We start from the raw sequence: 17,345 nt of genomic DNA on the forward strand, positions 1-17,345 counted from the left end.
CTTGGGCTGCGACCGCTTTCTCCTTCGCCTGCCTCGTTACAACGGAAACCTAATTATACCGCTGCTGCGCCCCTCTACCTCTTCTCCGACTTTCCTCTCTTGCCCTACAAGCATCCGCCTTCCTCTTGCCCTGCATCGTCATCGACTGCTGTAAAGCTGTCAAAGTGCCTAGAAAGAGTAAATCCCTGTCACCATAATCTGACTTATCTCTTGTATGCTTTTACCTTTTTCCCTTACGAACGGCCAAGTACGCTGTCTGCCGCCTTCGAACTGTTTACCAAGTTCGATTTCTTTACGTTTCAAGAGTAACCTGAAGAATCTCTCTCTCTCTCTCTCTCTCTCTCTCTCTCTATATATATATATATATATATATATATATATATATATATATATATATATGCGTGTCTGTTGTGTGTAGACACACACACATGTACACTGACACGAAAACGTGTTCTTGGTTGCACTGCAAAGGGTGCACCCCCTTTTGCAGTGCAACCATATTACAGTCAGGACAATTGAATATAGCGACATAAACATGTTGTTGGGCAAAGGCACGCGGTGAATGAGGTTTTTCTGACCGAGGAAAACCAGCATTCGCTCGGGAAGGTCTCACCTCGGGCACGCGCGTGACGCGAACAATGGAGATGACGCACGTGAGCTGGCATCCCGTGTGATACCATGCCCGCGGCCTCTCCTTTGTTTTACGGTGGCTGTCAACCAACAGAGTTTTCAGGCGATGCCTGGTCGTTATGTTCGGTTAGGCTAAACGCGCCGGGCGATGTACGTGGCACGTGCATCATATGTATCACGGATCGAGGCGCATTTCGCGCCATGGATGTTATTCATTTAGCTAGTTGGTCCAGCTGTTTGTTTATTTTTCACAGTTTTCACTCTCGTGACAACATTGATTTAATTTGGGCCTTTAGAAATTTAAATATATTCCTTAGGTCTCTTCCCGACACCAATATACATCAGACTGTGCAGCACTTTGTAATACATGATTTATCGCTTCCTTCATTTTCCCTTAATGGTTAATTCCCCTTTACCTTCGAGAACAGTGATAGCAGGTAAATTAAGTCAACTCTCAGGCATGGCCTAGCTCTGTGCCTTCCTGTGAATAAGCTCTCTATCTCTCTGCAAGACCGAAAATCGGACGCAGGTATGAAATTTGCAAAATGGGGTTTCATCGTGCAGTCTTCCATCGCAATAACTATATATTACGTGAGCCTTTTTACTACAGCGATACTTCGTTTCTCATTCAAATTTACCGGACTTACGTTTTTCAGCAAAGCCTTTCTGTTGGTTTAAATCAGTTTCGGTTTCGATTATGAGTTGAAGGGAAAAAAACAAAAAACTAAAAGCGCAACGCTGGCGCTGCTGCGCTGTTCGCTGTTTCTGTGCATGCGAAGAGACGGACAACTGGTGGAACCTGCGCGCCTGCAATTTCGACAAATTTCGGCCCGGAAAACGCTCGGTAAATAGTTTGTCTCCGTTATCTGCTCGTTCTTCGCGATCGGCAATCCATTGGCCGCATTTGAATACTATACAGAGCTGTCCTAGTGCACTGTACTTTATTGGACGCAATCACTCAGCGTCGTCAGCTGCTACGCCGGTTCCATCAACGTTCTATGTTCCATATTCAGCGGCAGTGTGCAGAGGCGTTTGAAAGTTGGTAATCGGGTATTACGTTATCATTTTCTTGTTAGGTCGTGTCTGTGTGGATCATATAAAACCGAAGCGAATGCGCGTGACTGGAAATTGCGGTAGATATTTATTTCCATGTCGTCTTAAATTTACAAGCATAGTACACTTCAATACTTTTTTTATCTTTCTTTTTCTTCTTGTTACTTAGCATTTCGCTCGCGTTTCTGGTCCGCGCATGTCGGCTTCACGCTCCGATAATTACGAAGGAAAGCGGTGAAAAACGCGAAGCGTTGAGCGAATGAATAACGGACGCTAGCCGAGGATCAGATATGCTGCGAGTGGAATGTTGGAATAATCGGATCATCACCTAGCGTTCGCGTGGCGATTATATATTCGGCGATCAGATTCTTTCGCCCGGCCAGCTGTTTTTAATGGATTTATCGCGTATGTTGCCGGCAGGCAGTCTTGGAATTTATTGTTTATGTCGCGTGCTTATGCGCTCGATCACTGCTCGGTTTTGCTTGAAATGATTGCCGCAGTGTAGCGGAAAGCTGCGCTGTCAGATAGTTCCGTCTGTGGATCTTCTTGCACACGTGCCTTTATTTTTCCGTACGTTGGAGGTGCGTCAATTCCGTTTCTTCTTCTTTCTTTTTCTTTTATTTTATTACTATGCCTCGATCTGTCAGCACTGTGAAAACAAAACGCACTTTTGTCGGCTCTCTTTCGTAGAGACGCATTGTTTTAATGAGGGCCGCCCATAATCGATTACTGATAAGCGAGCTCCACGAATCGCGTCAGACGTTGTTGCTATCGTGCGTGAAGAAACATGTGGCGCACGTAATGAAAATTAAGCTACATAATTACGTACGATTGTCCAAGAGCTGCTGTGGATCTTCTTCTTCTTCTTTTTTTTTGTCGATCTTGTTTCGGGATTCGAATATGACCCGGGCCCGCTAATTATTGACTCCGATTTCTTGGCGAAATTCTTCCCTGGGTTAGATAAAACAGTTCACTTTAATAATTTGCCACAAACAATTCTCCTCTAACAGAGAAATGGCACAGTCATTACGTTCTCTATTTCACTGACATTTTAACACATCTACTAGTGATAATGATAGCTTCTACAAGGTATGCATTTACACTATTTATTCTTGATGAAGATATGTTCCCTTTCACTTAGTCACACTTATAAAACTTTCGATTTATTGTACATGATGGTAATTACCCTTTGGGCATCACTGAATATTCAATTCAGAGTGTGTGCTGTATTAATCAACTATCAGTTCATTGAATTCCAAATTAACCTGCTCAGACTGAACAAAACCATATTTAAACAATACCTCTTAAAGTAAGTCCTTATTGTAAAGTGGTCCCCTATGAACCTGGGAAACTGTATTAATCAGATGGCCCTGGGTGCCTGCTTTACAGCACCTAGATGTGTGTGGACAAACAATCCATTTCTTCTGTTTGCTCAGATAAAACTGTCTTTTGTTTGCCTAAACAGGTACATTCAGGTTTGACATCATCTGGGAATTCCGCGAGTTCATTTTTCATCCTGAATTTCTGCATCAACTTGTGACATACGAAGTGTTCCACATATTTGTTTTTCGTCGTCGAGTGGATGTAGCGGTATGTCTCACATAAGGTATCTCGCTTCTTGGAAACTGGTGGCAACAAAATGATTAAACACTTGGAATGTAGTTAATAAAGGGAAAAATGAGACATCCACCCAATCGTAGAAACTGCTACAAAGGAAACCCATACAGGTTCCTCGAAAGAAAAGCTTCACAGTTGAAGAAAAATTTGTCTTGTTCCGGGACGCGATAGGGTGGATGTCTAATTTTTTCCATTTATTAATTACTTCCCTCCAACTTGAGGGTTTTTGCAGAACTATTACATCAAACTTGGAATGTAGTGTCACTTGCATCTAGCTTTGTTTTGCACCAGAATATATTAGGTTATCGTTTCTGTATCAATATTCAAAATTATGACAGCTGTTGTTCATGGAAGTGGACACCAATTCTTACAAAGTTAGTAGTAATCGCACTTTGATAAAATGGGCGTTAACATGTGAAAGAAATATAGGCCAGGTTAATGCGAGCTCTGTATACTATTGTTAGTCTTGTTACATTTCTTTAGCCATTTATTTTTTTTTGAAGAAGTCACCACATATGCTGTTTCCTGGGCTTGTGTTTCAGTCTAAATTGTGTCGGCTTATTTTGGCTATGTTTGGGCATTGTATGTAAGCCATATCAGTGGTGCCTGAAGAATGAAAAAATAAAATAAAAAATTGAGTGAATAAAGAGTAACTAATTCACACCAAATAATACAAGAAGTCAAAACTCAGAACAAGGCTGAATTCTCTCGACTCCCATTACTTTCCCCTCAGAATGTGCAAATTAAATTCAAGTTGACTGAATTAAGTCACATAGTACGTACAATGCTTGAAAAACAGGCATTCAAATGAACTGAAGTCACATGATATTATAGTAGTTGAAAAGCACACATCATCCTCAAGAAGTGCTTAGGAAGCATGAGTGCTTTTTCAAACTTCTCAACACGAAGGAAATAAACATCAGATCAACTGGTGTTGAAAAAATGAGACTCAACTGTGTAGCATACATAGTGTATTCCTTAAAGAAAGGATGGCAAATATAAACTAAGTTAATTGTTTGCTTTAATATCTTCCTCTCTATTGCGAGTGAGTCAAAGTAATGCACATTTTCACACTGGGTGTCCCATGTTTCTGCCTCTGTGGTAACTTATCAGTACAATTAAGCGAAATTGTGGCTATAACCTGTAGATATATGCAAAATTTCTCGGAGTGGTCTAGCAGTATTTCAGACCTACAATTATATGTACGTTAATGGCTCTAAATAGTCCATTGCTTTAATCAGGTACCCAACCCATCCTTGGCAAGGGGTGCTCATTGCTGGTAATGTTAACACAGTTGCAGTACATGTAACCCTGCTGTTGTGGGCTTGATTCTTGGCAGCTGCAACTACACTGTAAATGGGGCTCGAATGCAAAAAGAAAAATCCACATGCTGCAGTTGACATGTGTCTGGTTTGTGACCAGTACAGCTGCCCTTTTTGGAGGTGCCTGTTGGCTGTTGGTTCACAATCCTTTCCCAGCATTTATTACCAGTTTTCCAGGCTTGTACATGAGAATAGTGGCTGCATAGGTAAAGTTAATTAGAAGATGAAGTACAGTGGCTGTAACTTCTGCACTAACTGTGATGGGAAAGCCGAATTTTTCTTCTATGAGCAATTTGCCTTGTTTGCGGCGTGTAATCCTTGATATAATGGCGTAAGAGCAAGCAAAGCAATAACAGGATGGCAAAAAACTTTGGTACCACAGGCACCGCATCTTGTTGCACTGCTTGTTGTTACATCAAAGTACTGACTAACCCAGCTTGACACTGTTTTGCCTTTATGTAGCAATATTTTCAGTGGGTCTGTTGCCTCTTTAAGATCTGTAGTATTTGTTACAGCTTTGCAATTTTGCATGTTTTTTGTATGTGTTGTGCTCTTACTTAAAAATCTAGCGCCACTAGCATTAGACCATTGCTTCCTTGATAGAGGGGCTGCTCTTTTGTTTCAACAAAGTTGGCAGCTTTACCTGATGCACTTAGAGTTTGGTGCCCTTGGAAGAACTACAGGGGGCCAAAAAAGAATTTGGTGCCCTCTTCCGTGATGTCAGCTATGTGATAATGTTTCACTACCACCACCATTTTTGCTTCATAAAGCCTAAATGTTACTTTGGGAGTTTAAACCCCCATCAATATCAAATTGAGCCCATCTTGCCATATGTATGGTAAATGGGAAAAGGGAGGACTAAAATGGTGCAACCATTTGCAGAATCCCAGCAGCAGTGAGGAAAGAGGTTTTTTTTTTTTTTTCATCTGTGTACTGCATTGGCTGAATTGTAGTGTTCTGAATAGTACATAGGCATTTGCATTAAGGAGGTTGTATGACTAGTTGATATGTGCACTGAAGGGGCACAGAGGAGGCAGTGGGAACATTCAGTGCTTTGTTCTAACTTTAGTCTGCATATCGAGCCAAACACAATGCTTTAATTGGTTTGTCATCATGCTGTTCTGAACTATGTCATATGTACAGCTGCCATCAGACTTTACTAGAATGAAGGCACACCTGTGGTGGCTTAACTTTAACATGCTATAGGGAACAAACGAATGCCTTTGAAAGAAAATTCATTAGGCTAGCACATCCTAGGCATCCCAACCAGAAATCTCTAGCCCCCTCCGCAGAAGAAGCAGAAAGGCGCTTGAGGCGCATTTGGGTTAAGTGTGACGGTGCCTGTACCTTAACTACATGTATTTGTTCATCCTCGATTTGTATATATCTGCCTGTGCTTCAATTTCTTTCTGTAAAGCTGTTCTATTTCTGTTCGGCACATGAGAGCGGAACGAATGAATGAAGGAATCATAATAAACAATGTCAAAAACTGAATGATGAGTCTTGCATGCTCGATTCTGGCTTTGTTCCTTACCTCACACATCCAGGACTGTTGTTCTCTTGAGAAGGGGACGGGTGGGAGAAGCTTTCAAAGTGACATTGAACTGGTCATTATGTTTGTTTTAATTTTCTGTTCACTTGCAGATTTGCATTCTGTTTGTCGTATTGTACATCGAACCAATGAGAACAAAGTGTTTACAGGAAAAGGGAGGCCTAAAACGATGGACAGTGGGCTGGGCTGCTGCCTGAGTCTTCGTTTGTGTTTCCTTGCTGTTGAACATACACCAAACCATCTTGGTCACAATCGGCCTTTGTAGTGATTGACCAGTTGCTGATCACTTTTACTTCTTGCATGATTTGAATGTTTTCTTGCCATCTGCAGGAGGAGGCGCAGCAGCGTCAGCGGCCATGAGCGGCAAGGTACCGAGTTCGCCCAAGAAAGAGGGCAGTCCCCATAAGAGGCAGAGTCTCACGGGGACCACTGGTAAAAACCTGTTCCCACATTGCTCGATCAGGACTTGCTCACTTATTGGTTCAAAACAGTGCAGAGCTATGCAGCAGTTCAGTAAGAGTAAATCTGAGCCCTTTCTGTTCCTTTTTACTTCATCTCATAGTCTGTTACCAGACTGTGAGATGAGAAATGGACTGAAAGGTTGTAGGCATCACATTCAAAGACAAAAAAGAGGGCAGTATGGACTTGAGAATGGGTGTAGCGGCCATTGTATTTCAGGTGAAGAGGGAGGACAAAGGGCTAGGTGGGTGGGTGTTATTCATGGAGCGGTGTGATAAGCAACAGTGGAGATTTACTGTGCTACCTGCGCCATATTGAGACAGTAAAACCTCTCAAACATGCAAGCTCTCGCATGACAGTGATTTTATAAGCCTGGGAGGAATGAGAAGAAGGGGAACCAATCTAATTATTTGCTTTTTGTTTATTTTTAATTGAAATGTAGAGGTGAAATGGAAATGAATGGTGGATGAAAAAAACAGAGAAGGAAAAAGAAAGCGTGCCATAATTGGGAGGAGGACTCGCATTCTGCACCATAATATGTAGTGTTTTCGTTCTAGCACAAGGGGATGGCAGCACTTTTAGTGTGGGCTTCTTGCTCGTTAGCTAAAGCTTCTTTTGCAGTGAGCATTATTAGCCCTTTCTATGTGGCCTCCTGTTCGTGGGCCTAACAACGCAGCATAACAGTGCAGCATAGCAGTCTGTTTCCTTCAGTGTTCGTAACCAAGTTCTGGGGGCATTGATGCGCAGAGGATGACGGGGAGGCAGAGTTCCACTGGGATGACTACTTGGAGAGCACGCAGAGCGAGGCTGTGCCGGCCACAGCCTTTGCCCACGTAAGTATTTATGTGCTTCTCACCCTGGATGCTGAATGCCGGTGACAGTTGCAGTGTCCTCTTGTGGGTTATCTGAAAGATTGCACTAGTTGGTTCTGCATGGTTCAAATTGTAAGAGCACAACTTTGGAGGAAGACGTAAACTGAACTAGGGTCCGAGACCCGAGCTAGTTGGTCTTGTTAAGCATCGAGAAACCAGGCAAATGACGCAGACAGGAAAGGGAGACGTAGCCAGCACTTGTCTGTGTCTCCCTTTCTTTTTTGAATTCTTTGATTTCGCACTGTTCAACAAGATAAACTGAACAGCAAACAAGGACAGTGCTTGTCTGCTCTTCAGTTTATGTTCTCGTCTAAAATCGTGTCGTTATGTGTTTGACCTCTAGTTGTGTAGTATTGTGACGAGTAGGGCACAGTACAACAAGGGAAACAGAGAACACAAGAAATAATGCAAGGCTTTCGCACAGCAATCATTTGTGCTCTCACCTGTACCGCTTTGGCTTGCAGGTTACAGCATTTAATGCTGGGAATTGCAAAGGAATGTGCAGCTGTATTGGTAGTAACCTTCATTGACAATGCAAAATCATTGTGTGGGAATGTTTGGAAAGCGCCTACTGAGAGGTGCAGTTAGGACTATTTTTCACGCAACTATCGCCCATTTTTTAAATTTTAGCATTGTTCTGGTTTCCTACATTTTGCCTTGTTGATCACCCGCTTGTTGCTCTGCTTATCAGTGTTGAAACCTTCCCTGATATTTAACAGGCTAGTCACATATTCTATTGTAGGGAGTGTCAGCCTTCGTTACTTTCTTGCAAATGTAGCTCTAGTTTCTTCTCAGTACATGCTGTCAACCATATAAGTATTTTTATTTTGGACCTTTGGTGCAGTGTGTGGGACTGTAGTTGTTTCTCAGATGTAGTTGCTGAGAATTTTCCTTGCTACTACCCACATCCATCTCTGTACATTGTTTAAAAGGTTAAGTGCATGAAGCAAGGGCACAAGAGAAATCAAAAGGACAACATAAATGCTTAGTGGAACCTTGTGTGCACGTTTTATATCCCTATGAATTCAAACTGTGAATTCTTATGAACATACTCGGCTTTCTGTCCTTCTGCGTTTCATTTCTACATACCCACTTCGGCCACTTGCATTGTGTCGGTGTTAAAACCTCTGTGTGGGACATTACATTCCGGTTGTGCACCCTGGTGGCAGGTGGAGCACAGTCTGGAGAGTGGCCTGCGCCCAGGCATGAAGTTGGAAGTGCCACTGAGCTCTGCCGATGGTGGCAGTGGCAACGGCGAAAATGGTGGCGGAGTCTACTGGCTGGCCTCGGTGGTGACCACGTGCGGCCCGCTGTTGTCCCTGCGCTACCTGGGCTACGGGGCGGACCGGTCAGCCGACTTCTGGTGCGACGTGGGCACGAACGAGGTGCATCCACTTGGGTGGTGCGCCCGCAACCACAAGCCTCTCAAGCCACCTCCGGGTAAGGAACTTGCATGGTTTTTCGACTGCTGCATTTGATGGTAAACTCCTCCCACTAAAATTTTCAGGCTTTGGAAAGCTCAGGAAATCGGGGCCAGAAAGAAAGGATGAAAGCGCTAGCAACAATTTATTGAAATCACACGTACACTATGGTACACTCTAACAGAGAACACCTAATTTGCACTCATAACTAGGATGTATCATCAACCTCGTAGAAAAACCTGCTTGATACGGGACATGTTAGGCTGACCTATATCAATAAAGTTTTATTGCTGAGGCTTTCCTGTCAAAACTGAGCAGTAATCAATTTGTAATTACTAGCTTGGGGTTTTTCTTTAGTAGGGTACCATACTGTGCATTATCTCTTTTGACTGCTCTGTCATCTGTAGCTCTCTTTTCAAAGGAGGAACGGGAGCCATCTTGGCCACTCCGCAGTGTTGTGGCAAGAAATGCTTCAATGACACCACTTGTGAAACTGCTTTGATATCTGGCCATGCGTTGTGACCAATGTTTGGGGGCTGCCAGGCTCACTCCTTTACAGTGATCGTAAACGCAAACTAGTTTTTCTTTGTTAGCATCACCACGTGACTGCATTCCTAGCACACTCTCTAACTACAAGGGGCATTGTGTGGATTTCCTTATCCTAAACCGACCAGCATTGTAGTTTTTGGACAAAGGCACCTTTGATGATTATGGTGCACGTTCAACAGAGCAAACGGGTGAAGGACAGGATGAGAAGATAACAGGCACACTGGTGCTGAATTTCAAAGTGCTTTCATTTTCATAAGTGCACGAAATGAATCCCATAGATAAAACTTCCCCTATGTCTTCATTGTTTGTCATTTAATATTATTGTCACCAACGAAAATTGAGCCTCTCAGTTCCCTCTGTTCCTCTCACTCATGCTATGATATCATACGTATGAAAATAAAAAACTAAATACTACAATAATCATGCACATGAGGCAGTTACTTGATGATGATTGTTGTTGTTTTCTTTCTAATTGTATACATAAAAAAATTGCTACCCCCCCCCTTTTTTTTTAGCATCAGGAACGCAATGCTCACACATGTGTCATTTAGTTTTGACATTGCAGCTGCCTCAGTGATTACAGTCAAACCCCATTAGTATAATGAATACAGAAATAACAGATTAGCGAAGTAAACAAAAAGTTTCTCACCAGTATCAATACTGATGAGCCCAAACATAGACATTGCATTATTTTATTGGTCTCGAGAATCTGGCATATTCTTTAGCCTGCAGACGTTTGTTTGTGCTAGTGTGTGTGTAAATCATCTCTCCATCGCCTGCAGCCATATTGGAGAAGCACTTGGACTGGGAGAAGCTGCTTGCTGATGAATTGAAGAGTGCTGTCACCGTGCCAGCCTATGTCCTTGAGATGGTAAGTTGATCTCTTGCTGCGTGGAAGCACCAGGATTGCAAATAATGATAGGTTCGAGCATTTAGAAGCTGAAAGAGTCAAATATTGGGTTGAAGCATTGGAAAAAAAGAAGAAGAGAAATGGTGGAGAAAGAATGCACATATAATAAACAAATGGGTGTTCTTTCTTACCAGTGTCGGCCTCTATTGTCTTAACGGCATTTTCTTGTGAGCATGGCATGAACATAAAAGTTTTATTTTGCAACCTCCATGTTGCCTGAAGTCGTTTTTGTTTTTCAGATTGCCGACTTTCTCGTTGAACCAAAAACTGACAAAAAATATTTCGGTTTTACACTGAAACAAAATAATGAATAACGTTTCAGTTACTCCTTCTGGTCAAAAATATCGTTTTTGTTTGTTTCATTCCGACATACTGCTTCATACATTCTCTGGCTATCTCTGTGCTTTTATGAAAAAGATAAATAAATTGTACAGATCTTGTACTTTGTGACATTTCATTTTTGCATTCTTCATTTTATATTGGATGTCTGACCAAGTGCTTTATCCCAGAGATAACGGCAGTGCAGTGGTATTCAGGCCATGTCTAAGGCAGTGATAAAAGGTGAAAAGAATGGAAAATAAAATGGATTATCAGCAAATGTGGCCTCTGAGAAAACAAGTAGGTGCAATACGAGATAAACAGAAAGGCTATGAAATGCAATAATCTGAAGTGATTGCGCGAGATCAGTGCAGAAAGTCCTAAATTATTCACGAACACTTTTTACTGGAAAACGGTGACTTGGCGAGGTTTTTTTTCCCTCGTGCCCTCTCTTTGCGCACAAAGTGTTTGTGTGGTAGGCTTTGCGCTATCTCGCTGTCAAGTGCTTGTCATCAGGTAGTACTAGTTAGGTACTTGTCAGATCTTGTCACACTGTTAATGCCGTCACATCTCGCATAATGCCAGCATTTTTAATTCCCGTCAGCAGCACAAGGAACTGCTGTTAGGAATGCTAGGAATGGCGCCATGAGGCAACGTTAGGTTTCCCTGCTGTGTTTTGCCGACATCTTACTTTGCCCCCCGCTGACATGATTCCCTTGATAATTCACTCGTTCATGCAGTATTCTGGTTTCATTGTTTAATCGTGGTGGAATAAGACAGTCAGTCATTGTGTAACCTTGTAATCCCTATTGTTAAGAGCATAATACATTTTATACTACAATTACTATCTTCTGTGTTTTGTGCATCTTTGTCATCCCAGGCTGGGATAACGCAGTGATTCTATTCTAATCTTTTTCACTCTTCGACAGCAGTCCGAGCGGTGCTGCTCCTGCGTTATCACCATGGTTGGCCGATTGCGAGTAGTGAATGCTAGAAAAGGGATGAAACCAGACAAAAGGAACCACTACATTATGTGCCAGCCTTAGTCTCGACCTTACAGGATTAAAATCTTTCATAATCTGCTCCAATAGGAGTACATTGAGTTGCATGCCATCGTTTGGCTTTCGGTGCCGTAACTGTTGGAACTGAACCCTACCCTCCTTTTTGTTGGCATTTGCGCACTTCTTTCGTATTCCCCTCAGTGAAAACAGAATGTCACGAAACAGGAGGCTTCCTGAATTAATTTGTTTTCTGCACAATGCCCTTGCAGAAAGGCTCGGCGCCCATTGACCAGATCCAGCCAGGCATGAAGCTACTTGTGCTCGAGGAAGAAAACCCGCTGAATGGCTGGGCTGCTTCTGTAAGTGTTTTGCTCGACCACCTGCCTTTTCGTGCTCCCTGATAGCAAGGAGCATTTTCAATCTAATGTTGTTGCCTCCCCGCTCTCTTCCCCCTTTCTCTACCAAAAAAAGAAAGGCTAAATTTGCTGAAATATTAGGTTAACCATCTTTAGCTAGCTTCAACATAAGCTGAGGAGGTCATGCTGAAACGTTTGTCTGCAACATGCAACATCAGCATAGCAACAAGAATTGGGCAGCAGACAAGATCTGTTGCATGACTCTTAAATGTAGGTAGTCCTTTGTAGGGCATGGTTGTATAGAACAGATAAATGGTGGTATCATAGTCATGGAGTCAATACTGTTGACGCCTGTTAATTTGACCTTGATGGGACAGAATAAATTGAAAGAATTATTCAGTGGGTCAAATTAAATGGGATGCAGAAAAAAAATTCAAAATACATTGTTGATTCATTTGGCAGTATTTTCTATGATTCTAACACACCCCTTAACCAAATGTGCGCCCACTTTCTGTTTGTCCTAAGTAGAAAACTAACACAGAAATGGCATTAAAGCTCCTAGATAAAGTAGAAATCTAATGTGCATTTGATATTTTAGCTAGAAATTTGGCAAACATTAAGACGTGTTGCACAATGGTGGCCGATTTTCTAAAGTCAGCTTTGCCGTAATACATACTTGTTATGGGTAAAGCATATAAATGCCGAGAAGGCGGTCTTGGTATTGTGTCTGATTGCACTGCACAGGCAGTGTTCGGGCTAATTGTCTTTAAAAAAAATGTTTAACATCTGATAAATACTGTAATCAGACATTGTGAGTTATGGTTATTGTTTGAAAATCTTCCTAGAGCAGGTCGAAAATAGGCATTTTCAACGGGAGTTTGATGTGTGTTCACTGCTATCACTGTCCCCTAAGCTCCGCCGAGAAAGATGCTCTGGCTAAAGGGGTCACTATTGGGGTCATCAGAGAGGTCAGGCGCCTGTGTGCTGAGTGGTGAAGTTTGAATTATCTGGTGAATTCCAATTTTAGAATCGAAATAATGAAAGTTTGGGCCCACAGAAATGCATGGGCGCTGGCCAGGATCTTTGGCAGGGATCGAATTAACAGAATAATCAAATTAACTGGACTTGAATTAACTGATGTCTACCGTATCAGGGCAAAGAAACATTACAGAATGGGATGAGATGAGAGTGTTAGTGAGTTCACAGTGTTAGGCACAGCCGGGCAATAGATTAAAGAAATCTGCGAAAACCTGCAAGATGAAGGCAGCCTGTCGAAAAGAAAAGTTGGCATTACGTAGATGCTGTAGCTGTGCTAGAGGATGGGGTCAAGAGACGAAGTTGAGACAAACACGGTGCTGTATTTGTGTTGCCTTGTATCTGGTGTCCCAGTCTCCCAGCGCTGGTGTTGCATTTTATGTTGTGGCAAACCAACAAGCCCAATGCAATGTGTTACAATGTGTTATAGACATCGTGTGGACTGTAGTGTGAAGTCCCAAAGGAACCAATTTTGAGGAACCCTCATGAGTTTCCAGGAGATATTTGTGTGTTCCAGTAGTGTCCAGTAGAGTTCATGAGGGCCTAATAGAGTGCAGGCCTAATACGGCTTGGGCCTAATAGAGGCCGTGATGGCAGCGATGGTAATGATAATAAAGATGATCCATTTTGCTCATTTATTTTCCTCTTCTCTGACTGTTGCATAACAGGTGCTGAAGAATGTGGGTGGTCGTCTGCTTCTGCGCTATGACGGGTGCAGTGACCCCCATTGGGACCTGTGGCTCTTTTACCTGTCCCACCGGGTCAAGGCCCTCGACACACCTTCACACGGCGACCAAAATTATCGACCACCACAGTGTAAGTATGTGGCAACTACTTCCGTTTCCACCACCCTCTTGGTAACCTGAGGCCAAAGCATCTTGGTCTTAAGCATTTCGTTGGTAAGGGCTCCATGCTATTGGCTGCCCACCTTCGCTGATGATGTGTCCAACATCATGTTGGTCTGGCACCTGTGCTTACGTTCAGTTCAAGTGTAAGAACTTTGTTGCGAATATGGGCCCTGTACCATTGCGTAGGAACCCGTAAAGGTAGTAGACTCTGTCCGGAAATCTTGACCCCTTTCAGTTTCACTGACGTGCCAGTACGTTTCCATGTTTCTGTCCTGCCATGTTCCTTTCGACATTCTTTTTGTGAGATCGGAATGTGAGAACCACACCAGGAGGGCATTTGCCATTATCCATGTCAGTTTTTTCATTACTGCACGACCAAAAATAAACTGTTGTGTTCATTTTATAATATCTGAGACAAAAACCTGATGTTGCGAGTTGCATAACTTCCGAAAAAAAAAAATCAAACACTGAAAGGTTTTGTGGCAATTATGTCACTCACTGACAAGGTTAAGTTGGCTTTCCCATGAAACAGGATGCCCGAAATACGGTGGCTACACTCGGTACTAGAATGATCATTAAATGTTAGCCACATGTTTGCTTACCACATGCCAAACCAGGACTCCGCATGTACTCCAACTCCGCATGTACTTCACATACAAACTGCATGAATAAAATCGCGCAGGCACCACACGCACACACAGCCGGCTTTAATATTTGACCACCATATTTCAGTCGAGAGTCATTCCAAAAAAGCTAGCTCGCTGACAAGGGTCAGTAGCAGTGCTTCTTGATGCCCCTTAGGCAGTTCAGCTGCAGTAGCATTTGTGGGGTCTATCAGCGAACAGAGCTGATGTACAGTCTGCCCCAAAGGATTATGGGACACAAAATTTGCATAAAAGAAACTGAATTCCTGTGAAGTCTGTGAACATAGCTTCAAAGTTTTAATCTGTGTTAGTTTTGGAACCTGCATAGTGATCTAATAAATTGAAGTGCCATGCTTTAAGAGGTGATGTGGCTTTCACATTGCAAGAAATGGCCCCCAAAAATTGATGTTCTTGAAAATCACATTTTCAGTTTTTATGATCTTTTTTTCTATATGATTCGTAACTGTCATCACTGAAAACAGCGTAGAAGGGCTATAAAAGATTTGTTGTATCAACCATAGTGGTGGAACATTTCATGGAAATCACGGAACAGCATTTTTCAAGCCACAATACCTCTGGATTGGTGTAACCGAGCGCCACCATCTTGGTCTTGTCGGAAAGCACATTTCTCCGTCTTCAAATTTGCCACCTCAGCTATCACCCCCTTACAGAAACAAACGCACGAAAATCAAATCATTAAACATCGTCCCGGAGTATCTGATTGGCCATGCCTGCCACGTGACTCCAGGGCAGTTCGCCATTGGTCTTGTGTGCGCTTTGTAGGGGCATCGTCTGCTCGTTGCACCTCGTGAGGGAAAGAGCAGGCCATGAGCTTTTTGCACCTCGACCTCCGTGATCTCAACGAGCGTTGGAACGGGCACAATGCGAATATCGCAGAAGCGTGGCCGTCCCCTCCGTTACTGGATGTCTCAGATCCACGGTTAAGCATTCCGAGCCTCGACGACATGGACTTCGCGACCAAGCACTTCGCGCACGGTATCCTCGGGCGCGTAGATAAGTCTTTCGAGCATTGGCGCTTTGGACTTCACTTCCAAGTTGCTCCCAAGCACATCGCACAAGCAATGCTTGGACCCGCGGCTAAGCCTTTCGAGCATCAGTGCCGTAACCAAGCACACCGCGTGCTTACTCTTTGGATCCGTGGATAGGCATTTTGCGCATTGGTGCATTAGACTCGGCGATTAAGAACATTGTACATGGACTTTGCAGACTCACGGCTAAGCATCTTGCACGCAAGCCCCTCAGACTTAGCAATTGAGCATGTTGTGCACAGACACCTCGTATCCATGACTCAGAATTTTGCATATGGGTTTCCAGGGTTTGTTGTTGTAACACATCGCACACTGTCATGGCTAGGGTGGCGTTCAGGGCACGGAATCCGCCAAGCCCATCGACTGCTATGTCAGGTTGTAGAAAATGAAGGAAAAACGGTTTATTTAGCTTCTTTACACTGCTCCAGTTGCGGAACCTCATTTCATGCAGGAGCAAGTTAAACGTCCAAGTTCACATCAGGACCCTCTGTCTGCACTCTTGAAAAGTCTCTGCTTTTAATACCATTGTCTTCCCTATACGAGTCGACTAAGGAATTTGAAGACCGTCCAGCAGCAAATCACCATCGTCAACTCCGTTGCGACACCACACCCATGCTAGCAATAGCCCAGAGTAACTACACCTCCGAAGAGACTGGTTTGGAATATGTGGCAAGAAAGCAACCTGCGCCCCTCAGGTCTTCGACGTTGTTCCCCTCCTTTTCATCCTTTGCTCAGACCGACAGGTAAAGGGCAGGGTGAGAGCCTTTTGTACGACCCATCAAGAGTTGGTGTCCATGCTGCATTGACATCAGGATAGGCGCTGATGGATGGGCGGTGGTTCGACACGTGGGAAACTTCCAGTAAACACCTTTGTGCTGTCGAGACGTAAAAGCACCGAAGTCGGACTTTTATTTAATTTATTTATTTATTTTTCTTTGTCATGGTTTCTTGAGCTACAGTGCAGGTTGGGACTTCACTTTTTGGCTTGATTATTTCAATTCGTTCACACCCAAATTGTCTATTGAGAAGGTGCCAAGAAAAATTAAAGGTGCAATGAGGGGAACAGGGGAGACGAAGGGTGAAGTAGCCAAGAATGTCACATTTAACTACACTCACAATATTCAGCAAACTTTCCATTGCATTCCGTATGCTCTGCAGGTCCTCACGAGGTTCAAAGGGGAAAACGTTTGTACAATGCAGTGTTCTCAAAATATGATAGGTGGTGCAAACATTAGGCGGCAAAAACACAGGGTAAACCTCCACACAGGTGCCGGCTTGCAAGGCAATGCACATGTCAGCTGTATTGCTGCCCGCGTGCCAGTGCCTTTCCAATGTGCAGCTAGCTTCTCAGTTGTTGTCTAGGCAACAAAATTCAAAATTCTAATGGAAACCTTCATTTAGCCTTCTGGTCATTGCTACGAGAAGACGAAAATGCATCATTTAAAGCGACTGACATTATGTCAGTAGGGGTAAGCCTCCCTACTTGACTTGAGACAGCCATCGGCAAGGCATTATGCAAATACAATTCTGGGACCTGCTGTGCTTTTGTGGGACATTGTGTAATATTTTGCCTACAACCTAGTCAATATGCTCTTCATAGAGCAGCAGAGAGGAATGTCATTGGGGGAAAGAAAAGGCAAGAAAAGCCCTTCAGACTAAAGGAAAAACACTCCAGAAGCCTCACATTTGATAGGACATCACTGCCTACA

At 43.2% G+C, this 17,345-nt stretch overlaps 1 protein-coding gene across 4 annotated transcripts in view; it reads left to right on the top strand.

Moving 5' to 3' along the window:
- Positions 1–1,319: 1,319 nt before the first annotated feature.
- Positions 1,320–17,345, top strand: part of LOC135911192 (scm-like with four MBT domains protein 2) — a 54,967-nt gene continuing 38,941 nt past the window's right edge. The window contains exons 1-7 of one of the 4 annotated variants that reach the window (XM_065443380.2): positions 1,320–1,474; positions 6,505–6,606; positions 7,381–7,466; positions 8,675–8,945; positions 10,258–10,346; positions 11,974–12,063; positions 13,764–13,911. In XM_065443380.2, the coding sequence (XP_065299452.2) occupies positions 1,402–1,474; positions 6,505–6,606; positions 7,381–7,466; positions 8,675–8,945; positions 10,258–10,346; positions 11,974–12,063; positions 13,764–13,911 (859 nt within the window). In that variant the 5' untranslated portion in view covers positions 1,320–1,401. Of the gene's footprint in view, positions 1,475–1,549; positions 1,673–2,242; positions 2,265–6,504; positions 6,607–7,380; positions 7,467–8,674; positions 8,946–10,257; positions 10,347–11,973; positions 12,064–13,763; positions 13,912–17,345 lie in introns of those variants that run through there. The other 3 variants (XM_065443381.2, XM_065443382.2, XM_070538394.1) reach the window with 3 other exon arrangements.

Source organism: Dermacentor albipictus, chromosome 5, assembly GCF_038994185.2.
Source record: "Dermacentor albipictus isolate Rhodes 1998 colony chromosome 5, USDA_Dalb.pri_finalv2, whole genome shotgun sequence".
Classification (NCBI taxonomy): Eukaryota; Metazoa; Arthropoda; class Arachnida; order Ixodida; family Ixodidae; genus Dermacentor; species Dermacentor albipictus.